This window comes from Aedes aegypti, chromosome 3 (genome assembly GCF_002204515.2).
Source record: "Aedes aegypti strain LVP_AGWG chromosome 3, AaegL5.0 Primary Assembly, whole genome shotgun sequence".
Taxonomy (NCBI): domain Eukaryota; kingdom Metazoa; phylum Arthropoda; class Insecta; order Diptera; family Culicidae; genus Aedes; species Aedes aegypti.
Genome location: NC_035109.1, coordinates 216,032,754 through 216,060,703, shown reverse-complemented (window position 1 = coordinate 216,060,703; position 27,950 = coordinate 216,032,754). Strand labels below are relative to the sequence as shown.

General features: G+C 38.5%; 1 protein-coding gene across 13 annotated transcripts in view; it reads left to right on the top strand.

Moving 5' to 3' along the window:
- LOC5570053 overlaps positions 1–22,405 on the top strand; it is a 151,901-nt gene extending 129,496 nt beyond the window's left edge. For 12 of the 13 annotated variants that reach the window (XM_021852171.1, XM_021852170.1, XM_021852166.1 and 9 more), the window contains 3 exons: positions 19,345–19,580; positions 19,642–19,773; positions 20,590–22,405. In XM_021852171.1, the coding sequence (XP_021707863.1) occupies positions 19,345–19,580; positions 19,642–19,773; positions 20,590–20,746 (525 nt within the window). In that variant the 3' untranslated portion in view covers positions 20,747–22,405. The remainder of the gene's footprint in view (positions 1–19,344; positions 19,581–19,641; positions 19,774–20,589) is intronic. The other variant, XM_021852172.1, reaches the window with a different exon arrangement.
- Positions 22,406–27,950: the final 5,545 nt, after the last annotated feature.

Sequence of the window (27,950 nt, the reverse complement as noted above, 5' to 3'; positions counted from 1 at the left end):
CCCTCTAGCAAATTGGTCACACTGAGAGAACGGGAGATGACAGCGTGAGCAAACTGCCAATGCAGATGAGTAGGTATGAGAAAAACATCTACGGATTGTCATTCTACTGGATAAACGTGTTCTGGATTCCTCAAACTATTTTCTCTTAAAATACTACATAAAACAATTAACAATTAGTTAATTTTTGCCTATACCGTAAGTTAAAACTATAATTTATTGTGCCATGCAATCATGCCTTACATTTGATCTATCCTTATAGTGAATTATCGTGAATTTGATACCCCACTTAACCTCCTACGTAAAAATCCCATTATAATTAGCAATCACGATTGGTAAGTGGAATTAAACAAATAGAGTTTCTTCGTAAAGCTAATTAACTACGTTTACAGCTCTAGTTTATCGCATTGCAACCTTAAGGAAATCACAGGCATACTAAGGGAAACTAAACGTGAGTACAAGATGATCATAAATTTAATGTTAAGTAAACTCACATCTATAACTAAAACATCGCACAGAATTAAATGCACTCAAGAAAGAGAATTACACAAACCTACATATATATACAATTCAAATCTAAGAGTCATGCAAAATATCATGCAAACTTAAATCTATAGTATGAATCAAAATTGTATATCTAATACTAGCTTATTGTGAATGAATTCGCAGGAAAATTATAACTCTCAGTATCCCAAAGACTCTACGTGTCGGATTGAGTTCATAATTTTGGAAGAAATCCCCATTTCCGTATAATTGTTGCTGTTTGACAACAAATTATAATTTTCGTTTATGCGACAATAGCGATGTCAGGCCGTGGTAACACCGACGAAGCTGGTAAGTCGTCAAAAGGTGCGAAACAAAAAGGTTCTAGTAAAAAACAAGTGATTGATGATGATAGTGTGGTTATGGTGGTCACAGCGGGTAAAGACAAACCTAAAAGTGGAAGAGGTGCATCGGTCGATGCATGTCAAGTGTGTGGAGAGTTTGATAAAAAACCAATGGTGCAATGCGACGACTGCGACAAGTGGTCTCACTTCACTTGTGTAGCCGTCACCGAAGAGATCAAGGAAGTGAGCTGGGTTTGCCTGAAATGCCAATCTGCTAGGAAAACTCAGTCTTCAAATTCTTCAACTCGACATCAAGATGAGCAGAAAGTGTTTGAAAGCACCGTCCAAGGTCATGCTACGAATTCTAAATCCGGAGAAGCTAAAACGTTGAATGTTCCTGTTGTAGTGATCCAGCCTGCAAGCGATGCTCAGTCGAGACGTTCCGGTGGCAGATCCCGATCATCGAAGTCATCCCAGAGTGTGTTGAAGCTACAGCTGATGAGACTAGAAGAAGAACGTGCGTTCGAAGAAGCGGCAGGTGCGAAGTTCAGAGAATACCTTAAGGAGAAGTACAGACTGCTGGAACAGATGTCAAACCGGTCAGAATCCAGTTGCAGCGACGCCGGTAGCCGTGTGGAAATGTGGGTGAACAATGTCAACGATGTCTTCCAAGAAGAACGAGATGGTCGAGGAGTGGCTGAAGCTTTCAATCCCAAAGGTCATTCCACCACCCATCCTCCAGTGAATCATCTAAAGAATCCTTCGTCAGATCGCAACAACCAGGTATACATGCCAAATAGCACGCCCCTATATGGTGATAGAAGTCCCCCAGCTATGATCGCGACGTCGTTCAGCCAAGGAACACGGCATGCGTCCACCTCACCCTCCGTAAACTGCTATAACGAACCTGACAGACATGACCGTCGTCGGACCGATATAGGTGAACATCACGGTGAACCAGTGCGCGAACATTTTATTTCACCACGTTATAATCTGCTACAACATCAGTCATCGATAGAAGATCCCTGTTCGCTTACAAGAATTCAACTAGCGGCAAGACAGGCAGTATCTAAGGATCTACCGACGTTCGATGGCAGCCCTGAAGAATGGCCTATCTTCATATCAATGTTCAACAGCTCGACCGCTATGTGTGGATATTCAAATGAGGAGAACGTTATACGACTGCAAAGAAGTCTCAAGGGTAAGGCTTATGAGTCAGTAAAGAGTCGACTGATGCATCCATCTAATGTACCTGGTGTGATCAACACACTTAAATTGCTCTTTGGTCAGCCTGAGGCAATAGTGCACTCATTAATTTCTAAAATCAATATGATTCCACCGGTGAAAGAAGATAAACTCGAAGCTTTAGTTGATTTGGCAGTAAATGTACAAAATTTCTGCGCTACCGTTGATGCATGTGGGTTAGACGACTATATGTATAATGTTTCGCTCCTTCACCAACTGATCAGTAAACTACCTCCAACGATCCGACTGGACTGGGCCCGTTACCGTCAGACTATACCGAGAGCCAATATGGCGACCTTTGGTAATTGGCTTTACTCACTCGCTGAGGCCGCTAGTACTCTATCGATTCCACCTCTGGTCCAGGACTTCAGATCACTAACAGTCGATTCTCGTCCAACGAAGAAATCCAACATGTTTCTCCACACGCAATCGACCCCAAGTGAAGAACCAGCAGAGTGTACATCAACCGATTATCGAAGCTGCTTGTTTTGTAAGGGAAGCTGCAGTACCATAGCTGTTTGTAAAAAATTCCTGGGGCTATCGCGTGACTCCAAATGGTCGATCATAAGGGAGCTTAGCGTGTGTCGTACATGTCTTCGACGTCACGTAGGAAAGTGTGATGCAAAACCATGCGGTAAAAATGGGTGTCCATACTACCACCACGAAGTTCTTCATAACGACAAAAAACTCTACCAGGCTAATCAGACAACTTCATCAACACAAGCCACATCTGTAGCACCTCAAACAGGCCATGAACGCACGCAAAATTGTATTACGCACCAGTCCGCTACCAACACCGTTCTTTTTCGATATCTGCCGGTAGTTTTGCATGGAAAAAATGGATTCATTCGAACATATGCCTTTTTGGATGAAGGATCAGCGATGACATTATTGGACCAAGAACTAGCCGATCAACTGAACCTTACCGGTCCCATCAACCCACTAGGCCTTCGTTGGACTGGTGGTACCGAGCGCTGTGAAAAAACCTCACGAATGGTGGATCTGTGCATCAAAGGAACGTATAGCAATGCCAAGGAGTACCAATTAAATGGAGTGCGCACAGTCAAGGAGTTAATGTTGCCCCATCAGTCACTCGACATGGACCAGATGATTCAACAATATCCTCATTGTCGAAATTTGCCTATAGAATCCTATTCCAATGTCCGCCCTCGAATTCTGATAGGATCAAAGCATGCTCCAATTGGTCTCGTACTAAAATGCAAGGAAGGAAGTCTGGAACAACCCATTGCAGTCAAGACTCGTTTAGGCTGGACCATCTATGGAGGATGTAGCGATAACAATGAGTCAAGTATTGTGCAGTGTTCGTTCCATATTTGCGAAAGTGTTTCGCATTCGGATGAAAGTTTGCATGAAGCGGTCAAGGCATATTTTGCCATAGACAGCCTTGGGATCTCAAGGAGCGGTAAGGAACTACTCTCGACCGAAAATCAACGTGCGCTATCTCTCCTCGAAGAACGTACCAAGTTCGTCGGAAATCAGTATGAAACTGGACTGCTTTGGCGCTACGACAGAACACGTCTTCCCGATAGCAAGGAAATGGCCCTACGAAGGTTCTTCTGTCTCGAGAAACGAATGGAAAAGGATTTGGAGCTGGCATCCACACTGAAGCAGAAAATGGACGAATATTTGCAAAAAGGCTATATCCGGAAACTTCAACCCCTCGAGCTGAAGCAGGACTACCAGTGTACTTGGTATTTACCCGTTTTTCCTGTCTATAACCCAAATAAACCAGGAAAAATCCGTATCGTGTGGGACGGGGCGGCGAAGAGCTTTGGAGCTTCTCTCAACTCGGCACTCATAACAGGTCCCGATCAGCTGTGTTCGTTGTTTGCTATATTGCTTCAGTTCCGCGAACATGCTGTTGGTGTAACTGGAGATATAAGAGAGATGTTTCACCAGGTGCTAATTCGGAAGGAGGACCAACAAAGCCAGCGGTTTTTATGGAGAGACGAGAGCAACGAAATCCAAACCTATGTTATGAATGTCATGACATTTGGGGCTAGCTGTTCGCCAGCATGTGCGCAATATGTTAAAAACATTAATGCTGATCGATTTGCTGTGGATTATCCCGAAGCGGTAGATATTATCAAACGTAAGCACTACGTCGATGATGCGATGTTCAGCACTGAAACGCCAATTCAAGCTATTCGGTTAGCTCGGGAGATTCGTCAAATACACTACGCAGGTGGCTTTGAGATACGAAATTGGGTGAGCAATTCAGATCAGGTGTTGTCTGCCTTACATGAAGATAGCACGAATGAAAGAAGTTTGGACTTGTCCGTGAGCCCGATGGCTACCGAGAAGGTATTAGGAATGTGGTGGTGTACTGCATCGGACGAATTCACCTACAAAATCAAATGGAACCGTTATGAACCTGATCTCCTCACGGGCAAGCTGCGTCCCACAAAACGCCAAATGCTGCAGATCCTTATGTCCATTTTTGATCCCCTTGGGCTTATTTCAAACTTCCTCATGTATTTGAAAGTACTCCTGCAAGATGTTTGGCGATCCGGTATCCAATGGGATGAGCAAGTGGATGATACACTCTATGAAAAGTGGTGCAGATGGCTTAAGGTACTACCAAAGGTAGAAGCGGTTAAGATTCCTCGATGGTTCCAGTCGTCGACCCACAATCGCCCCTGTACAATACAACTGCACACGTTCGTGGATGCAAGCGAGAATGGAATGGCTGCATTGATATTTCTCCGATTTGTACATAAAGATGCTGTTGTATGTACACTCGCAGCAGCAAAAACAAGAGTTGCTCCCTTAAAGTTCCATTCGATTCCCAGATTAGAACTTCAGGCCGCACTAGTTGGAGTTAGACTTGCGCAATCTGTTTCGGAATCTCTTTCTTATTTGATTGATCAGCGATTCTTCTGGACCGATTCTCGCGATGTCCTCAGCTGGATAAACTCCGACCATCGAAGATACAGCACCTTCGTCGCATTTCGGGTCAGCGAGATTCTTGACATTTCGGAATCAAAGGATTGGCGATGGGTACCATCGAAGCAAAATGTAGCAGACGATGGCACTAAATGGGAAGCTCAACCTGATTTATCTTCAGAATCACGGTGGTTCACCGGACCTGCTTTCTTGCGCCTTGGTGAATCAGAATGGCCTACCACTCCTACAAAAAAGTCAAATACGAACAATGAACTACGGCCTTGCTTTCTTGCTCATCATGAGATACGCCCAACTCTGGTCGATGCATCTCGCTTCTCAAGCTGGAAGCGACTCAACAACGTGGTTGGTTTGGTTTACCGATTTGTAACCAATTGCCGTTTAAAAGCGAGTAAACAGCCTACAATCTCCGGACCGCTAACCATGAGAGAACTTCAACAGTCGGAGAGTCTTCTGTTCCGACAAGCTCAATACGGGGAGTATAGTGACGAAATAGTGTTACTATCAAAAAACCGCGACCAAGCTCAAACAAACCCTCTTCCAAAAAGCAGCCGACTGCACAAATTATCACCGTGGATGGACAACGATGGTGTTTTGCGTATGCGAAGTCGCTTATCAGCTTGTCAGTATATTACCGAAGAAACAAAAAAAACCCATTATCCTGCCGAAAGATCACCCTGTAACCACCTTGCTAATAACCCACTATCATAGAAAAGTTAATCACCAAAACCACGAAGCCATAATAAATGAATTACGTCAGAAATTCGTAATACCGCGCCTTCGCAGTCGCTACAGAACCATACGAACGAAATGTCAAAGATGCATGAATGAAAAATCTGTTCCACTACCTCCAATGATGGCGGATCTTCCACCGGAAAGGCTTGCAGCCTATTCACGCCCATTTACACACGTAGGAATTGATTTCTTTGGTCCCATGGAGGTAGTTATTGGGAGAAGAAGAGAAAAGAGATGGGGAATGATTGCTATTTGCCTAACGACACGAGCAGTACATGTGGAGTTGGCGAACTCCTTGAGCACCGACTCATGTATAATCGCAGTGCGAAATTTTATCTCAAGACGTGGAACTCCGAGAACCATTCGAAGTGATCGTGGGACCAACTTCATCGGAGCCAGTCGCATACTTGACAAATTGCAACAAATGACTTCGGACGATCAAGTATTCAAGGAATTTGTGAGTGCAGAGACAGATTGGACTTTCAACCCTCCTTTGTCACCCCACATGGGTGGCAGTTGGGAACGTCTTATTCGTAGTTTAAAGAGGAATCTGATGGCAATTTGCCCGACTAGAACACCATCAGAAGAGGTTTTACGGAATACGCTAACGGAAGTTGAAAATACCTTGAATTCGCGCCCTTTAACTCACGTTCCAATCGACGACGACGAATCCCCGGCCCTCACACCCAATCACTTTCTACTGGGGTCTTCTAATGGCGTTAAACCTTTGGTACCGTTGAACGATAGTGGAGCATTTCTGAAACAGAACTGGCGGATGTCACAGGCTTTAGCAGGACAATTTTGGAAACGGTGGTTATCTGAATATCTTCCGGAGATAACTCGTCGAACCAAATGGTACGTGGACACTAAACCGATCAGTTTGAATGACGTCGTCATCATTGTAGACCCTAGTTTACCACGAAACTGCTGGCCAAAGGGTAGGATCATTGCTACCCACGTCAGCAAGGATGGCCGCATCAGGTCAGCTACAGTCAAGACAGCAAACGGAGTATACAAAAGACCGGTAACTAAATTGGCGGTTCTGGACGTGCGACGCGATGGAGAGTAAGTCAACTTGTAATAGGTTGCCATACCCCGGGGGACTGTTGCTTACCCTATTCAGGCAGCACGCATCTCTACTGTCCAGAGCGAGCCCTCTAGCAAATTGGTCACACTGAGAGAACGGGAGATGACAGCGTGAGCAAACTGCCAATGCAGATGAGTAGGTATGAGAAAAACATCTACGGATTGTCATTCTACTGGATAAACGTGTTCTGGATTCCTCAAACTATTTTCTCTTAAAATACTACATAAAACAATTAATAATTAGTTAATTTTTGCCTATACCGTAAGTTAAAACTATAATTTATTGTGCCATGCAATCATGCCTTACATTTGATCTATCCTTATAGTGAATTATCGTGAATTTGATACCCCACTTAACCTCCTACGTAAAAATCCCATTATTATTAGCAATCACGATTGGTAAGTGGAATTAAACAAATAGAGTTTCTTCGTAAAGCTAATTAACTACGTTTACAGCTCTAGTTTATCGCATTGCAACCTTAAGGAAATCACAGGCATACTAAGGGAAACTAAACGTGAGTACAAGATGATCATAAATTTAATGTTAAGTAAACTCACATCTATAACTAAAACATCGCACAGAATTAAATGCACTCAAGAAAGAGAATTACACAAACCTACATATATATACAATTCAAATCTAAGAGTCATGCAAAATATCATGCAAACTTAAATCTATAGTATGAATCAAAATTGTATATCTAATACTAGCTTATTGTGAATGAATTCGCAGGAAAATTATAACTCTCAGTATCCCAAAGACTCTACGTATCGGATTGAGTTCATAATTTTGGAAGAAATCCCCATTTCCGTATAATTGTTGCTGTTTGACAACAGCTTCTACTGTACAGGTCGACTACGATACAATTCGGATCATTCCATACCACATCAACATCATGCTGTCTACTCCATCACCAGTGCATTGATGGCGATAGACTATGGAAATCACTGATGGGTCAAGTTTAGCCTTAAATTAAGCAAATAAAATAGCAGTTTATCAGTACGATATTCTTGATAGTGCCGCAGAAGGATTGAAACTGTGTATTGGTCACTGAAAAATATTAATACCATAGATAATTACCACGTGATCACTCATTTTGCAGTGATTGTGATCTAGAGTGTGATGTCGCATCACCGCTGTTGGTTGTCAGATCAAAGTGATATTGATAGTTCGCCACTGATATTGATAGTTTTAGTCCATCAGCCATCAGCTGATATGACTGATATTGTGCAACTCTGGAGCAAAGTGAAACATTGACAGTTCAAATCAAACTTTAGATACGGAAATCGTTCCATATAGGGCGTTCTTTTTCTTCCCGATGTTTTCGAAGAGCTTCGATATACATGATTCAATCGCGTACATGAAGACCCTAATCTAGGGGCTACCAGCCGCCCTATTTGAAGTGAACTGTTAGAGTAAAACTAAGGTTTGCTGCAATACAGTACTTTCTCGATTATATCACTACTCGTTTTAATATCGCTTCATTATATCACTCTCGATTTTAACACAGTTTTATGTTCGATTTTATCACGCCATATTAATTGTTTGAATTTCATACATTTTACAACGAAAAATAACTCTAATCAATCAACATATATCTATTTGATCCATCTCTCTCGTGTTTTTCATTTAATTCGCTCAATTTCCACAAAATAAAGCTCAAATTTTGATGAAAAATATATGGAAGAAAAAACATTTTCATTATATCACGCTTGGGTATATCACTCCAAAAAATTTTGGATCCGTGATATAATCGAGAAATTACTGTATTTCAATGAAACAATTAGTCGAAAACTAAAATCCTACTGATCTTCATATTCGCTGTAGGTTTTTAAAAACTGAAAAACAAATCTGTCAAGAATTTATCTGCATTTTGTTAGTGCATTCAGTTAAAATACTTAACTTAGGTTCTACAAATTTCATAAAATGACCATTTTTGACGCTCACCCACCCTATTGTAATGCATAGTGTATGAATATTTTCCAAATTTGTATGTAACATGTTAGGGAAATCCACCCAACCCGTTCAGCGTCATGAAATTTGTGAATAGGCCCTTCGAAACACTCCAACATAGAACTCCAACTTCTCTAATATTGCAATTTATTCTATTCAATAATCATTGACCATAATAAATAATGATGTTTATTTTATTTATAGAAACAATTATTTATTTGTCTACAATTGCCAGACAATCGACAATATAGTTCTAGACAATCCTTAACAATCGACATTCATCTCAACTTGGCTATCAACAAAACGCTGGCACATCTTAGGAATTCAGGAATTCTCATGGTACATGAATGTTTCCAATTTTTTTTGCTGAAATAATATTACTATAAACAGATTTGAAGAATTGGTAAAAAAAATAAGAGGACTCAGAACGTACCGTATTTGAGTGTTTGGATTACCGCGTTTGATTTTTTTTAATTTGGTTGACGTCTTGAAATTTGAAATGAAGTCATGACATACTACACTAGATCAGCACCAGTTTTTGGTGAAGATTAGAAATATAATATTTATTACCAAGTATTAGTGACAGTATTAGGCAGTGTCTTGCCCCTAGATGTAGATCTGTTATGTCAATGTGCTCGACTTAACATAAAATGTTTCATGCTCGTTTGCTCATTTAAACGGTGTTCAATTCACTATGGCTATTATTGGCGCTATGGCCGAAACCGGTGCTTTTACCTTACACCATTTTACATCAATTCTGTTCAGAGATTTGTTTAAAATAACTGTCATTCCATTTTAGATAGTTCTGTATTAATGTGAACTGTCTGTAATTAGAAAAGGTGACATTACTTGAAAGAAAAATAGATAAAACTTGTTTCTAGTCACTCGATCGATTTAATATGATGTATAGTTTCGTAACGATATGGAGTCGTTCCGGATCATAGTGAAATATTATATGGTATACCATCATAGTAGAGCTTGAATTCGGCCTCAAATCTCTCAGCACAAAGAACTTCTACAAATTGGGGCATTTTTTGTAATCAAAGTAACCATATAATGTTAAACGCCTAGAGGTATGCAACGCGCTATGTATGGAGAGATCCCCCAATACCAGACAGCATCCAATACCGGACATCGTTGGAAAATTGAGAAATCATGATTTAAAAAAAAAAAAAAGATGGCAAGGCGATACTAAATTGACATAATGCCTTTAATTTAAACCTAATTATTAATGCAGGTCATTTGTAGCACCTAATTCCTGCACAGCCTTTCATACCGATACACTTGGAGATCACCACAGCAGATAGAATCACAAATCGACCACGTTCTGATTGATGGACGGCACTGCTCCGACATTATCAACTTCAGGACCTATCGTGGCGCTAACATCGACTATCTGGTGCGCCCAAAAGTCTCCGTCGTTAACAGCGTACGGTACCGATGGCCGCCCTAGTATGGCCTAGAGCGGCTTAAGCAAACCGGATGTCGCAATTGTATACGCGCAGCACCTCGAGGCTGTATTACTGTAAGAGGGTAGGCTGGATGAAGCCCCTCATGAGGACTACTGGAGAACAGTGAAAGCAGCCATCAATAAGGCAGCTGAGAGCAACGTCGGGTACGTGGGATGGAGTCGATGGAACGATTGGTTCGACGAGGAATGTATGCAGATTCTGGAGGAGAAGCGCGGGCGGTCATGCTGTAACAAGGGACCCGGTAGAACGGTAAGGGCAGACCCGCCTCTTTCGGGAGTCGGATACGGGAGAAGGAGTGCTAGGAGATGGAACAGCTGTGCCGGTTTCAAGAAACACATAAGTTCTATCAGAAGCTCAACGCATCCCACAACGGGTTCTTGCCGCGAGTCGAGATGTACAGGGATAAGGATGGAAGCATCTTGACGGACGAACGTGAGGTGATCGAAAGGTAGACGCAGCACTATGACGAACACCTGAATGGCGCTGAGAGCACAGGCAATGAAAGTCGAGACAACGGAGGAAATGCCTTCGTCAGTACTGCGCGTGATGGAAACCAACCAGCCCCCACTTTGAGGGAGGTTAAGGATGCCATACACCAGCAAGAACAATAAAGCTGCTGATATCGGAACTGAACTCATCAAGATGGGCCCGGAGAGGCTGGCCATTTGTCTGCTCCGGCTGATAGGCACAATCTGGGAAATAACAGCCACCGGAAAAGTGGAAGGAAGGGATAATATGCTCCAATTTTCATCTAAATGAGCTCAAATGTTAGGAGGACACTCAGATTTTGATCTTGAATCGAATGAGCGGTGTGAAGAATTAAAAAAAGGTAATAACCTTACTCTACATGTATTGGTATGGAAATAAATTAATAAATTAATTAATTAATGTGGATTACAAAGTATTATCCGTCGTCTGTCACCTGTAGTATACGAGTTCATCACCATAGTTTGAAAGTATAAATGTATTATGTACTATATTCGAACTGAATAAGTAAGTAAGTAAGCATAAGTATTGATGACCGTACAATTCGTAGTTGCTACTCCGTGATTGACTGGAATAATCAAAATTGTGCAGGGAACCAACAGATGTAGCTTGGGAGTAGCATACCATCTTCAATGTACAATTTCGAGGACTCCAAGCTCATTAATGTCAATAACGGCGCCGGCCACGTCCTTGCGGTCATCGGGGGAAGGGAAGGAATGTTGGTGTGACATCCATTGCTACTAGAGACCGAGATCACCTCTGCATCTCCATGGTTTTCACAGGAAGGAGTTCTGTTAGTGGGAGGGATCAAAAGCTACATGATCAGGATTCACCTTGGTAAGTGATGCGATTCATGTAGCCTCGAACTAAAATAAAATATCTATCAGTGCGTCGACAATTTTAATGTCGAACTATCCAAAGGTTATTTTTTAGTAATTGCGCCAAATAAATAAAATAATATGTACGTGTAGATCAATTTTGTTTTATAAAACAGGAACAAAGGCTTATGCCGACACTTGAAGTGACGAACCATCCATAATTTTTTAACAATTAAATGAAACATTTCCACGATATAAATGTGTGTTTTCACAAGCATGAAACGAACTCATCGCTTTAATCCAGTTTGAAGATTGATTTGATGTAATCGACGTTAACTGCAAATCCGCCAATTAGAATTCCGCAGAAAATCGTCTCAGTAACGTAGGTATCAGAAATCTTGAATAAATCTCCTGGAAATCACACAACGGACGTCACGGAAGCCTCAAGCGCCTCAAAATTGCACAGCCACTTTCCATCGAGAATTGAACGATCCAAATTCGACTTTTCTTGAAATCCTTAAAAAAATCTCTCCTGAAACGAGGAAAAACTGTCAGACGCAGAAAAAACAGCTTCTTGCCTTGTCAAGGCCTACTACAGCTCTCCTATGTACTATATTCGAACTGAATATGGTAAAACTCACGATAAAAAGAAACAAGGTATTATATTCCGAAAACTGACGTTTGGTAGTGACGTCATTCCTATCGCAATCTCGAACGAGTACAAGAGAAAGCAAAGCCTGCTCTCTTTTACTATCCTTCTAGCCCCATGCGTGGCGATAGGAATGACGACACATGTTTTTATTGAAAATCGTTGTTTACACGTGGGAATAGCCTACCTTGTTGTGTATACCGTGGTAAAACTACAATTTTATGTCCCAGTTTCGGACAGCTTGATTTGTTATATGATATTTTTGTAAATGTTGCACCAGTGTCTCAAAATACATCCATGTTTCAAGGATTCCGTCGATCATGGTATAAAGCATGCAATAAAAATAATAAGAATGAACATTCAGAATAACGTCGTAAAATGTGTTATTTTTTGTCATGTGTGAAAAAGGATTTCGATGGACATCTTGCGAACTAAGTAAAACTTGTTCTTGTAAGTGTGCAAGTGTTAATTTTTTACTCTACAAAAATGATAATATTTATCATTATTGGGTAACTGGATCACATAACTTATTTATTTTTTAATTGTGAATTCAGTGGCTTAAATGTCCGTTACTGGGGGATTAGACTGGCCCACCTTAGTATGGGAGAAAAATAAAGTTGTATAATCCCACGGGGCACCCGCCAGGATTATTCTTTACGGTTAGAGGAAGACTTCCTGAAAGTTTCAGCTCATTTGGTCGTTCCATGAGCTGGCGCAATTGAATTGAAGTTAATATGGGATTTTTAGCTTCAACATATAGGAAACAGCACATCATCTCCTGTTTGAGTCAGGAAAATTGTTGATCGCGTTCAATTGAACCCAGAATGTCAAAAACACTACTTGATACTATAGCAAACAATATTGTAGAAGGTTGTATGATGATTAAAATTGATAAAGTTGGTGTTTTAACTATCTGAAGTAGATTTGCAATATTGCTTAGTATTCCTTCAACTTAGCTGGGTAGTAGCCAACTTTTTTGTTTAAGGGCCAGTCTACTGGGGGATCCCCCCCTATATTACAACTATGTTATATTGGGAGTCCCTTCCTATAGAAATCGTTTTTCAAAGATTTGTGTTTCTTATAAACATTATGATATACAGATTAATTCTTTAAGCTTCTACATATCAAAAACAAGTCTATTATTTAATAAAATTAAAGATTCTTGTTAGAAAAAAATCATAAAATTAAACAAAAGTAGTTTATGCCAGAATGATGATTTTTACAGAAAGCCTCGTATGATGAGTGTTGCAAACGAATTCTGCGTACAACATTTTTTGCAATTTAAAGCCTATCCACGATAAATTTCGGACACGGATGGCGGGTGTACCACAGAAAGTTCGAGAATTTTACAGAAAGAAGGATTAACATCCTTGTCAACTGTTTATTTTGTAGATATAACTCTTTTATTCTGAAATAAACAATTGTTTTTGTTGAATTATGAGTAACTTTTTTTTGCTGCCATTATTTGGGTGTCCGAAATTTAACGTGGACAGGCTTTAATAGAAGACACACTCATTTCAGGGGGCATTTATCATTATTATGAATTTATGAATCGCGCAACAATTGCGTATTGAAAACGCGATACATAATAGCCATTAACAACTTTGCTGAAAATTTCAGCAAACCAAACTGGTATTACAGCAAAAAACTGCTGATTTAGCTAAGCAAAAAAAAAGCTGGTTTCGGTTTGTTTCGTTATTATCAAAGTGGTATTTATTTAAGCGGCTTTCCACCATAACCGAATCAACCATTAAGATTTTTCCAGTGCAGAAACACGTTTCAAAAAATAAGAATTTATAACTTCAAAACGAAAAGCAGAAATCTTTTGGCTTCAACAGAAAGATTTCAATTTATACTACGGTAATGTCCCAATTTTGTCAGCCCCATGTTGCATTTAGGGTTGACAAAATTGGAAAAAAGCTAAAATCGGGAAAAAAAATTCGACTACTTTTTATTTTTATTCTCGCCTATAGACTTTGTTTAATGTTTTTGTTATTGTTTACAGCGTTTTTTATATTTTTGTATGAACCATAATAATATACAAGATCCCTAACGTAACTGCGTTCTGTGACAACTGCGATTCAAAATGAATTCATACTTTAGATTATCGTATAGACGTGGTCAATGTCATACCTGACTTTTTACATTATGGTTGTACCTAATATTTCCACATTAAAATAATGTATTTTTTAAAGGCTGACAAAATCGGGTCAAAAGGGTGCTAAAATCGGGGATAGACAAAATAGGGTCTAAAAAGGTGCTAAAATCGGGGGTAGACTAAATCGGGGCTGACAAAATCGGGTCATTACTGTATATGGAGAAAATAAAAAAAAAGATTTTTTTTTATTTTTTGAGCATAAAATCGCTTGGCCCACTGTTGGTACATGTGTTACAGTATGGGTCTCTGCACAAAAAACAATCTCTCTCTTTCGCACTTACATAAAATTAGTAAACAACAAGGCCAGTAAACGTCAAAACCCCATACAAAATCAAAACAGTGTGGAGGCCTATAGTTGCACTAGTACTCCAGTTGTAGACGTTCTTGAAAGACATAAAGAATTGTAGACAAAATAGTTGATTTTTACATAGGTTCAGGCCCTAATTAGGGGCGGGGGCAGAGGTGGTAATTGCCCTGGGCCCCCCGCTAAGGGGGCCCCCGTGAAATCGAAGTTTTAAACTTCAAAAAAAATGTTTCAATACCATTGTAGTACTTACTAATAGTTTTAAAATACATGAGCTTGAAGAATAAGACGAAACATTAATGTTTGTATCTTTCACAACATTAATATCATCTCCTTAAAAATTAATTTAGTGCAAATCAATTGTCTTATATTTTCAAGAAAATATGACTGTTTTTTTTTTCAGTGTGTTCATCTTTCAGTTTATCGATGAACATGAAAACAATCCATAAGTTCGTTTATTTGTCAACAAACAGTTTTTTCTTCAGAATAATCGATTCATTATTTGTTTGAAATAGGTTTTAAAAGAAAACTCCGTTCCACACGGCGATTCATCAAATATTATCGAAAGCGTAAGATAGTCTGTAAGATTATAAACCTAACACCAGCTTCACCAGCATGTTTCCTTCAAAAGATATTGTTTTAGCTCCTTGCAAACGATGCCTCGTTCGATCCAACTCTCAGGTGCACAGAAAAGGAAAACTGCCAAGCAAAAGGCAGACAAGGATGCAGCAGTGCTCGCGAAAACTCCTCGTCTTTCGGAGTTTTTCTCTGCAGGTTCAAAATCCGAACATGATTCAAAGCTCCGTTTACCTGAGAACCACGCTGTCTCATGTAACGACCCAACGGTATTAGAGCAGAACCTGCAAAGTTGTAGCGAAGATACCGCTGGGATGCTAATTGAACGTGTTGATGAAATGGAACCTGGGAATTCGACATCCTTCATTGAATCAGTATCTAGTGATCCTGCTGACTGGTTCCCCATCACAGATAAACGAGTAACTTTATTGGGCAAATCTTTTGCGCTGATCCAGAACAAAAATGATTCAGATTCCTATCCGGAGTCACGACGAATCTATCCGTCAGCGGATGGTTCTGCGGCATAAATTCATCGTTTTTGCAAAAATGTTTTACACTAGTCGTGATAATGGCGAACATATTTTGAGAAAATGGCTAATCTACAGTGTATCCAAAGATATTCTTACTAATTGAAATGTAAAACTTGCATTTATTATTTTTTTACGTTAGGGTCTGTTTATTGTTTGTACTGCTCATTGATGTCATCGGGTCGAGATGTATTTTCCAGAGAAGATGGGTTCAATAATTGGAAGAAAGCAGAAGAAAAAATGAAAGTACATGAGCAAGGCCAAAATCATCGAGAAGCTGTACTGAACTTCAATCTTCGATGTTCGGATTCATGCCGCATTGACAAAGACCTAGAAAAACAAACAAACGAAAAGCGGAAGTACTGGCGAGAAATTCTGCGCCGGACTACTGCAGTTATCACCTTTCTGGCGGAGAGAGGCTTGGCGTTCAGAGGAAGTGACGAGATTATCGGTTCTAAACACAACGGTAATTACAGAACTTTGGGAATCCTGGAAGTGGACGAGAATCATATTTGTCGTCTTCATTATATGAAGAAATGTTGTTGCTGATGGCAAAGCGTGTGCAAAATCATATTGTGATGGAATTGAAGGCAGCCAAATACTTCTCTGTACCTGTGGATTCTACGCCAGATTTGACGCACACCGATCAGCTAACAGTAATTTTACGATATGTCGTTTCTGGACATCCGGTGGAGAGATTTCTCACATTTTTGCAGCCAAATTACCATAATGCAGGTGACTTATTACCAATTTGTTGGAATACTTTGAAAAACAAGGCATCACGGACAATCTTACGATAATGCTTCTAACATGGCTGGTCCGTATTCAGGAATTCAGGCTCGTCTTCTTGAGAGAAACTCAAGTGCTGTTTTTGTGCCTTGCACAGCACATTCGTTAAATTTAGTAGGCCATGCAGCTGTATCTTGCTGTAGAGATGCTGTTGATTACTCTAGCTGTATACGTTCTTTTCTGCATCTACTTGGCGCTGGACTCAGTTGGAAAATAATTAGAAAGACAACGAAAGGAAACTTACTATCAAGTCCCTTTCTGATACTCGTTGGTCTGCACGTGCCGATACAGCAGAAGCTTTATGGGAAGGATACAGTTATATTAGAAAAGCTTTGAAGCACATCGAAGATACAAAAGACCTGGGAGGGAGAAACCAATACGAAATTTATGTACGTCAAGGTGAGCCGAGATTTTGCTGTCACGAACTGTCACTGTGAGCCCAGATCTAAAACAATGGACAAACATGATAAAAGCACGTAATTGATTATAACGTATTTTTGCATTTTATCAAATGTGACAAAAAATCGATTGAAAAGCTATTCATGCTTATTCAAAAGTAATGTCACAATAGCATCTTTTATCCTGATTGAATATAAAGTGTTCAAATACGCATTATTTTACTTTTTCCAATAAAAACGAAAGTTAAATGCACAGAAAACTTTGGCCATTTTTCCAATTTTGTCCAGAACGATCGAAGGAACACGACAAAACAAAACTAGCGATTTTCATCAAGTCTGCTTTGATTGTCGTTGGCAAGCTGGAGCAAGGTACCTTGAGCTGGAGTTTTCATGCAATTCGACTGCAACTTTGTGTCATATTTCGTGTGTAATATCGGTGCCTCCCTCCCAGCAAAAGACCAGTTCCCCACAACAAAATACGAGGCTCGATCTCTTGGAGAAAGAATGGATCGCCTTGAAACTGCGTTACTTACTCAAATCTGGAGTCAAATACTATCACGATTCAATGAGACAAGCAATTCCCCATTAAACATTTGACAGTTCAACAGCCGACTAAATTTGTTGAAAAATCGGTCGATTGTTGCACCGACGCTTATGGAAGATTAACACAGGGATCAACCGAATATCACCCGATTTGATAGGGTGGGCCGCGTAATCCTACTAAATAGGTGGATAAATCGGTATTTTAAGTAAAATCCAAGCAAGTTGACCTACTAAACACCAGATTTCGTCGGCCACCCGATTTAATCTGGTGATTAGTCAGTTGATCGCTGTGTTAAACTTCCATAAGCGTCGGTGCAACAATCGACCGATTTTTCAACCAATTTAGTCGGCTGTTAACTGTCAAAATGTTTAATGGAGAAGGCTATGCAGGGCGTTCATGTCGATTTGAAAAAGGTGGTTGATTTGTATGATTCGCTAGATGTGTTTCTGCAATGAGAGCAAAGCCGTTTCGACGATTTGGAGCAATCCGCAATTGCACTCTGTAATAATGCAGAATACAGACCATCCAAAGGACGACCTCGTAATCTATCTGAAGGATCCAGTAAAGAAAACTTTAAGCGCCTCACGTTCAGTGTCATCATTCAACAACTTCAACAAGCATTAAAAACAGACGGAAAGTGTACCGAACGGTGTATGATAATTTTAAAGCTATTGTTGATCTGTCTTTCGGAAGCAGAGTTACGGGTTGAATCAATGAAGCTGGTTTCTGCATATCCCCATGTTGTAACGAATCTGCTGGCGGATGAAATTGTTCAATTTGCTGCGTTCGCAAAGATAAGGAAGAGTCTCACATCATCTCAACAGGCAGTTTTATTGTACGATGAAGATCTTGCTGATACGTTTCCGAACGTATATATTGCTTTGCGGATATATTTAAGCTTAATGGTTACTAATTGTTCCGGAGAAAGATCTTTCAGCAAATTAGCGTTGATTAAAAATAAACTACGGACAACTATAACTGACGAAAGGTTAATTTCACTTTGCTTGCTGAATATCGAAAGCGATGTTCTAAAATCGATTGATTTTGTAGAACTTATCAACGACTTTTCAAACGCGCAAATCCGGCACTGCATAGGTTTAACATTTTTCCCTCGTAGCAGCAACTCAAATATTTTGAATGGAGCATATAGATCATCTCAGCGACATTTCTTAATTTTTTTTATATCTATTTTAAAAACTGCTTCCATCAGATGATCTTTTACTGGAACACGACAGCAAGCTAGGGCAAGGGAGCATTTATTTTGCGGAAACCGTATTATTTATATCATTTTTTAATAAAATAAAAAGCCGAAATTTGGCATATCTACTGAACTAGAGGTGATCTATCCACCAAAAATAGCGCACTTCGTGTTTATGGAAAAATATACGTTTTATTCCATAGTCAAATCCACTAGTACATTACAACCATTGGTACCGGTACCCTATAAATGTGGCAGGCAAAATTTCAATGACCTCCTTTTTCAAAATAATAAAAACAAAATGTCCTCCTCACTGATATATCCCTCTGGTAAGCTTACCAATCCAAATCCAATTCAAATCCAAATCCAATCCAAATCCAATCCAATATAAATCAAATTCAAATCTTCTTCTTCTTCTTCCTTCTTGCCGATTGACCATTTTTTGCATGTGTATATCGTGTGGCAGGTACGAAGATACTCTATGCCCTGGGAATCGAGAAAATTTCCATTACGAGAAGATCCTCGATCAGCGGGATTCGAACTTACGACCCTCAGCATGGTCATGCTGAATAGCTGCGTGTTTACCGCTACGGCTATCTGGGCCCCTAATTCAAATCTTATTCAAATTCAATGATCTATTTTTCTTTTGCTTACAGTCCCCAATAGAACTGAGTCGAACCCACATAATGCTACCACCTACAGCCATCTCCACGCCACCAATAATCGAACGCGATTCCAACGGCAAACCCATCCGACGAGGTTACGTCCCAGTCGAGGAAAAGATCCAAAAAGAGCTACGTGATTTGAAAAATCGGGAATCCGAACTGAAACGACTGCGCAAACAGAACCGCATGGCATCGCAGTCCGATCTGCTGGAGCTGAACTACGACAGGTTTTAATGATTGAGCTTTCCTAAATTGACCTCACATTGACTGATTTCTATTGAATTTTAGCGATTCCGCGGAAGAGATTTCCGACGACGATAACTTCGACACGAATGTGTACCCTTCAACACGGAAACTACGATCGACTAAATCGATTGGAGAGCTTTGCGAAGCCCTGACGCATTCTAGTCTTTCCCCGAGGTACGTCCTGATATGTGATCAGAACACAATCACCTATATTCTTGTTCACGGTGGATCCAACTTCCAATCGAATCCTATTCGTTCGAATCCTGAATTGTTATATTGATATGGTCACACAATGATTTTCATCAAACAACAAATGGTTTATTTTAATGCAGTGAATCAGTGATCCATTTAAAAAAAAACAGTTGTGATTTATCACGTAACTCAAAGTAATTCGTTTGATACCGGATTGGCGTAATGAAGAACAGTCCACGACATAAAAAAATAAAATTAATATACAGTCATCCCTCCATGAGTCGATGTTCCATTCAGTGCTGGGAATGGTAATAGTAGTAGGCTTGAATTTCGCGAAAATCACGTGGCTCTCTCACTACAGTAGTTTAAAATCGTGAATCTCATCAAGTAGCCTATATAGAACATTTTTCTACAGTAATTTTGGGTTGCCCTTAGCAACGGGTGTTTTGCTATTTTCAAGGCTCTTTGCCTACAGCAGCGATGGGCGTGAGTTTCACTGGCTTCGCTGACTGATAGAACCATACTAAAAACATAAAATCATGGTTACTATGATGGTCCCTTCAAACAGCTTTCCAAAGAATAGCTGTTCCATGAGTCGATGATCCCTTTAATATCGACTCATGGAGGTTTGACTGTTTGACAATTAATATAAAATTAATACAGTACAATCAATATAGTACACCGTGGAACAGCCTATTATGATAAAAAATTGTTAATATTCAATGCATAATTACGAGTAGTGCTGTAAAAATCGAGTTCTAATCACTGAATTACTGATTTCACCACCTTCATTTTCAGGGAAACACCATCGCCACAGTTCGAGAATCGGCAACGTGGCATGCGACCGGCCATGTCATTGGCGCAACTATGTGACCTTGATCCTCAAGAAGCGCCATCTTCCCACAAACTGATAGCCAAATGGGAAACTCTTATTCAGCAAACGCAACAGCGGTAGACATGGGCGAGATACGGTGCTTGTTTTGTTGGTTATGATAAAGTTGTAATAAGAATAAAAGCCACATAATTGTGTAAGGTAATCTTGATGATAGTAGGAAAAGTTTGGAAAACAGGCTGTATTTATTGTATTGCGTGATGTCGGAAAACATCCAAAGTTTGCTTGAAGGAATTATTCTCTTGGAGTGTTCTATAAATATAAGTATTGTTCAGCTATCTTCTTGCTAGTTATTTTTTGTCTTAAATTAACGCTTTTCTTGATGGCAATCATTTTTAGTTACATGTTTGGTTAATTTCCTTATATACTTGAAATCTACTTGATTGAATAAATACGACTGGAATCACTCGCAAAAATATTTCTGTCGTATTCGTGAACTGTATCATATTATCTTTTATATTGATTTTAGTTTGAACAAAACCTTGAATATTGTAAGTTCGATCAATCGTTAGAGAATGCAGTTCGCTTAAAATGGATTTTTCTCGGTATCCATGCAAGCTACTGTGCATTGCGCGATTATTTATCGCGACGGCGATCTTGAAAACTTATTAAAATGCTTGTAGATCGTCGCAGCTACTTCAAATAGTTTTATTGTCTTCTGCGCGATTATTCCTGATTGTCCAAGGCATGATCGCGCAGAAGACACCAGAACGATCTGAAGCAACTGCGACGATCTACAAGCGTCAAGACAAGATCGCCGGCGCGAGAATTTTGCACGCCATGCATAATACCCTACTTCGGAAGTTAGGCGCATCAAGCGCATCCGCATGCGAATCGAAAGCACTATTTCCAAAGTTAGGTATCTCGCATAGGTTCTGAGAAAAATCGAACGAAAAATCGTTTGATATCGTTTAGTTTTACCGACAATAGTAAATGTTGTGGGATTATGCGGCAATGTCTATTAACCCAGAAACTACTGACTGCCCATTTATTTCCTATTTAAATATTAAAACCAATTATTATTTCGTTAAACAACATTATTTCACATTTCCTGGTACTATATTATTTTCTGCCAAACAGGACACCTGAAACTTAATTTATTAATGATCACTTTATTTATCGCAATTAAGTTGAACAAAAAAGTTCTAAGTGAAAAATAAATTCTACGTAAGAATATCCGCCAGAATCAACAAATAAATGCCAATTTTTAAAGATAACGAAGTTTCATCAGGGCTTACAATACTTCCTTTTTTATGCAAAACATATTTTCCATACCATCACATTTTGTAGAAATATATAAGTCACCATTGAACCACTAGTTATTAGCGGAATGTTTGTTCACGTCAAATCAACAATTCTTCTCATCTCTTTGCCTTAAAACTATCTCTACTTGCAAATCAGTCTAACCTGCACTTTATATCCGTTGAAGTTCCTTCGCCACCTTTTTTAATTCGACTGCTGGTGTTTTTGATCGATCGATTTTCAAGAACTTGCACTAGGACTATTTTAGGCTTGTTTGAAAATACATGCACATCGAATTAAATAATGTTTTCGTGGACTCCACTTTACGGCAGAAAAATCATCATTTGTATGTATGTTTTTTATTTTTTTTTTTCGTTTAACTTAATACCTTGAATATGGATTTGGAATGTAAATTGCCCAGGTACAATAACATATATTGTTTTATAATAGGTTCCAAAGTGAAATAAATAATGACAATAATTTGTTACGCAAATTTATTAATCCGAAAACTTCCCAACAGAAACTGATTTTAAGTTCGGCTTTAAGGGTAGGGTGCCGGTGCCATTAAAGGACTACCTAAGCTTTAAAAAATCATAACAAAATAACGAAAAGCCTTAACAGAGATCTTTTGGCGTCAACAGAAAGATTTCAACCTCTACTATATGGGAAAAATATAAAAATAGTGATAAAACTAATTTTTTAACATAAAATCGCTTGAGCCACTATTGGTACACGTGTTCCAGTAGTTGCGCTAGAGTTCCAGTAGTAGACGTTCGGAAATGATACAAGGAATTTTGAACAAAATGGTAAAATTTTACATGGGTTTTACATTTTTCCCTCGGAACAGCAATTAATATCTTTCGAATGAAGCATAAAGATCATCTCTGGGACTTTTCTTCATTTTTATACATCCATTTTAAAAACTGCTTCCATCCGTTGATCCACTACTGGAACACGACGGCGACTATTGGTGCAAGGGAGCAAATTTTTTGCGTTAACTTAATTATTTATATGACTTTTTGATAGAATAAAAAGCTGAAATTTGGCAAATCGGCTAAACTAGAGGCGATCTATCCACCAAAAATAACACATGCCGTTTTTATCGAAAACTGTACGTGTTATTCCATAGTCCAATCTACTGGTACATTACAACCATTGGTACCGGCACCCTACTATAAATCGAAGCAAAACCACAAAATTTTGTGAACACAAATCTGGGATACCATATGAAAGCTACTTCTACTATCGACACGAATATCCGGTAAGTTTTGGGACAATCCATACAAGATAAAGATTACTTTATATTTCCCATTGATTATAATCGTAAAATACATTTAGTTGAATTGTTTGTGTATTGTACAATATTGCCATTCAAAACAATACATAGACAATAAATCGTATCAAAAAGCTACAGTATCGCACATATTAAACGCACCAAAGCCGTTTTCTCAAATAAAATAGTCAACATCAGAAAGCAATATAAATGTTGTCTTGGTGCATTTTTTTTTTTTTTTTTGTCAAAATTTAACCTATTTGTAACTTTTGAATCAATATTTTTTAACAACTTTTTCAATAGATATAAAAAAATGATTTTATTTGTGGATCGACACAATCTTTTTTCAATAGTTATAAAATTTTTAGACACATAAAAAATAAAACGAATAGGTTGAGAAACGGCGGGGATATAGCTTTCTGAAGTTGAGAACTTTGCATGAGAAAACGGATTTGGTGCGTAGTACCCGCATAGAAATTTAATGTATCTGGAAATGTTCAAACCATACAACAACCAATATTCTTGTTGTTAGCTATTTCCAATACGTTCCACGTATGGTGTATTGATTATGATTCAACGGAAGCATTACCATTTTTGTTATTCTTACATTATCAAGTGTTGTCCATTTATTGTTCGATATTGTCCCACTATGAATAAACATTAAGGCTCAAGAATCCATCATTCAATCATCAAAACTGAAAAACCATTTTTTTCGTTCAAATTCAAATCCTTATAAGAATCTATCATCGCAATCCATAGCAAGTATAATGCAATGATAGATTTTCTTGAACATTGCCTAAATTTTGAGCAAAAAAAAACTGGTTTTGAAGATTTGTAAAACGATCATATTTATTTTCTTCTTAAGTGGACCATAAAGCGAAGTATGCACTTCAGCAGAAAAGTAATGGCATATCTAGATGCGTTGGATATTTCTTGCAAGAAATGCTCAAGAAAAGCATTTTTATTTGATCGCAATACGCAGTTGAGAAGAAAAATGTCAATTCAAATGGAGCTCACTGTAGGAAATTTCTTGACCATTTATTGGGCAGAATTTTTTACTTTACTTGAGCCGAACAGCATGCCTGGCTTAAGAATTGATGTTCATTCCTGACAAAAGAAAAAATAAACCATGTTTACATTCAGAGAGAAGTTGGCTTGTTGACCGTATTTTCACAGTTTGTGGGCGAAGTTCTATCGTAAAGGTATCAATTATTTTCTGAACAATCTGTGACGATGAACATGGTAAATGTAAAGGTAAGTGTTGTTTTGCACTTGCAGCTTAGAATCTCAAAGAAAAACAACTGAGATATTTTCCACGGGAGATTCTCGACCATCTATATGAGTTTCTTCTTCTACAGCGAGATTTATGTTTAAAATTGAATAACGCCAGTGTGTGCACGATGTGGGGTATTTAGAGGTGTGGGCGAACATCAAATTAGTATTTGTGATAACATCAGCTTTGAAGTGGTGGTTGTGCAATGCCTACTTCGGCAAGCCGAAAGGTCACGAAATAGCCGAAGATGACGTCTTGTTGAGAAAGCTGCGAACAAAATTTTTTGCATCCTTGTCGTCACCATCAGCTGATCATTTTGTTTACATCTTTTTCGTGACTAATACAAGCAAACACATACTAAGAGCCGGACCTGTTATATTTGACATTGGTGAGTGCAGTTTGTATATTTACCAATGAAGCGAATAAATGCTGAAACTATGCTGCTAAATTATATGTTTCATTCCTAGTTTGATTTTTTTTATCTCATGATTTCTTTATAATTTATAATAATCTCCCAACGAACTGCTCTACTCATTTTGGTAAAAACATAAGGAAACGGTTAAAGGTTCAACTTATAGAATCATCGAGTTATAGAACAATAGAGATAGAAAACTATCCTGGTTTTTACGCTGGCTTTAAAACAACGATTCGATTATGACATTCCTTGCCTACAGATTTTAGAGTGAAATCTTAGCAGGCTGTAATTCTGGTTTATTTATAAGAAAATGTATTCATACTTAATAACTTAAACGGGTATACACATAAGCAACTCACTTCCAGAGCATAACAGTTAGTAGACTGAGGTACCGTTCCAACCCTGGTTGTTTTTGTGTAGTTTTATTTCAACACATTTGGGCCCAATCAGAAATTTCATAACGCTGAATGGATAGGTGGGTGTCCTTAAGATGTTACAGTTCAAACAAAATTCAAAAAATATTCATGCAAAATGCGTTACTAGGGAATGAGTGGGTGTCAAAAACTGTAAATTTTGGAGTTATGAAATTGGGTCCTAAAATGTTTAATGAATAATTCAATAATTATTCTTGTTTTTATTTAATAATACGAAAGAGCATGTTCTTGCAACTACTTTAGAAATTTTTCTAGCTCAAAAAACGGCTATAACATTTTTAAACTTCAATTTTAAAAATGGTTCCAAATATGAACCTTGACAATTGTGATCATGTTTGACATTCACCGTTTCGACTAAAATGCCACAGGTCTCATAGTTTTAACACTGGGGTTGTTCCTATCTGACATTTCGGAAGGGACACGGAAAACAAAATATACCCAAAATTTGAGTTTAAACCAAAGTGTGTGACAATATCTGAAAAATCATAAGAAATCGTTTCTTTGGACTTAAACCAATGAAAATCATTTGAAAATTGAGTAAACAAGTGTTTCTGCCCTAAACTTAAGCGTTTGAGACTAAAATTGGGTCCTAGAATGTTTAATGAATTCTTGTTTTTATTTAATAATACGAAAAAGCATGTTATTGCAACTACTTTAGCAAGTTTTCCAGCTCAAATAACGGCTATAACATTTTTAAACTTCAATTTTAAAAATGGTTTGACATTCACTTTTTCGACAAAAATGCCACAGGGCACATAGTTTTAACACTGGGGTTGTTCCTATCTGACATTTCGGAAGGGACACGGAAAACAAAATATACCCAACATTTGAGTTTAAACCAAAGGGTGTGACAAAATCTCAAAAATCATAAAAACATTTGTACTTACTTAAACCTTACCTTACCTTACTTAAAATTTGTTTTTTACTTAAACCAATGAAAATCATTTGACAATTGAGTAAACATGTCTTTCTGCCCTAAACTTAAGCGTTTGGTACTAAAATTGAGACAGGGCTTTAGGACCCTATTTGTGAATAAACCCTTTAATGTAGATTTTGTGACAGAAAAGTGGAGAGACTGAAATATCTCGGTGTCATTGCATACTGGGCAATCAAATACGAATTTGTATTCCAGAATAATAAATCAAATGTGTATCGCATTCAATACGTCTGCGAAACGCGTATGTTTAGTGCTTAAATCTAAGTACACCCGATTCTGTTTTTGCACGGATTTTTTTTACACGGCCGTGCAAAAAAAGTTTCCATACATTTTTTTTTTCACCAAAACCTTATTTTTGCATGAAACGTCGAGAAATGGTGTTACTTTTTTTGCACGGTTTTTGAAATTTTGAACTGAAAACGTTTTTTGCACGGTACGCATCCCCCGTGCAAAAACAGAATCGGGTGTATGCTGTTTCGCTCAAAAAAAGTAAGGAAATTCCTTGACTGGATAGGTCTAGAAATTTCCTACAGAGAGTCCCATTTGAAATTACATTTCTTCTCAACTGCGTACTGCAATCAAAGAATATTTATTTATGCAACAAGTTGCAAAATGATAATTTTTTCAGCACGAGTTGCATACAACATGTTTTGCTATTGCGAAAAGTACTTTTCAGCATTGATTTTTCAGTAGGAAAAGTAGGCCATTATGTTGTGCATATTATCAATGAAAACGGAATCGCAAATATGTGATTTTCTTGACCATTTCTGAGAAGAAATTTTCTATGCATCGAGATAAGGCCGGTTTGCTACTGACAAGAAAAGGAATCGCCTATCTCGATGCGTGGAAAATTTCTCCCAAGAAATGGTCAAGAAAATCACTTTTTTTCTGATCGCAGTACGCAGTTGAGAAGAAATGTCACTTCAAAGGGGGCTCTCTGTAGGAAATTTCTTGACCCTTTCAGTCAAGGAATTTCTTTACTTTTCTTGAGCGAAACAGCATACTTAGCTATAGGCGATAACTTTTCTTGTCAACAGCAAATCAGCCTTAATGCAACATTTTGCGATGAGCTGTCAAGTCAGCACCATCTCCAGCATCAAATTGTTGGCTTTACTCCAGTGGACTTATCCACGGTCTTCTTTTATCCTCGACTTTCTTTTTCTTTTCTGCTCTAAATGTGGGCAATGTTTACATAAAATGACATCCGGACCAACATCCGGACGACGAATGTTCACCGGATGAACATGACGTGGATGAATGCACAACGAAATCGTTCATTTTTTGTAAACACGGCCCGCAGTAAAAGGTGTTCTTCCCGATGGAAGAAGAAGCGTGACGTCATTGTAAATTAGTTCGTTGTACCTGGATGACAGCTGTTTAAGTCCTGTGCCCGGATAAAAATACAATACAAAAACAATATAACGTATTGGAACGGTACCATTCGATATATTGGAAATACAATACAGTATATTGTGAAATGACAATACAATTACAGTACAATATATTTTGTTTTGAACAGTTCACTGTATAGTATATATACAAAAAGCGTTACGAGGGGGTGGGTGGGTGTCAAAAATGGTCATTTTCGGCGTTATGAAATATGTGAATGAACCCGTATAGAATTTGTATTTTGTATGGATTGTCCCCCAACTAACCGGATATTCGTGCCAAAAGTAGCAAAATAATTTTAACT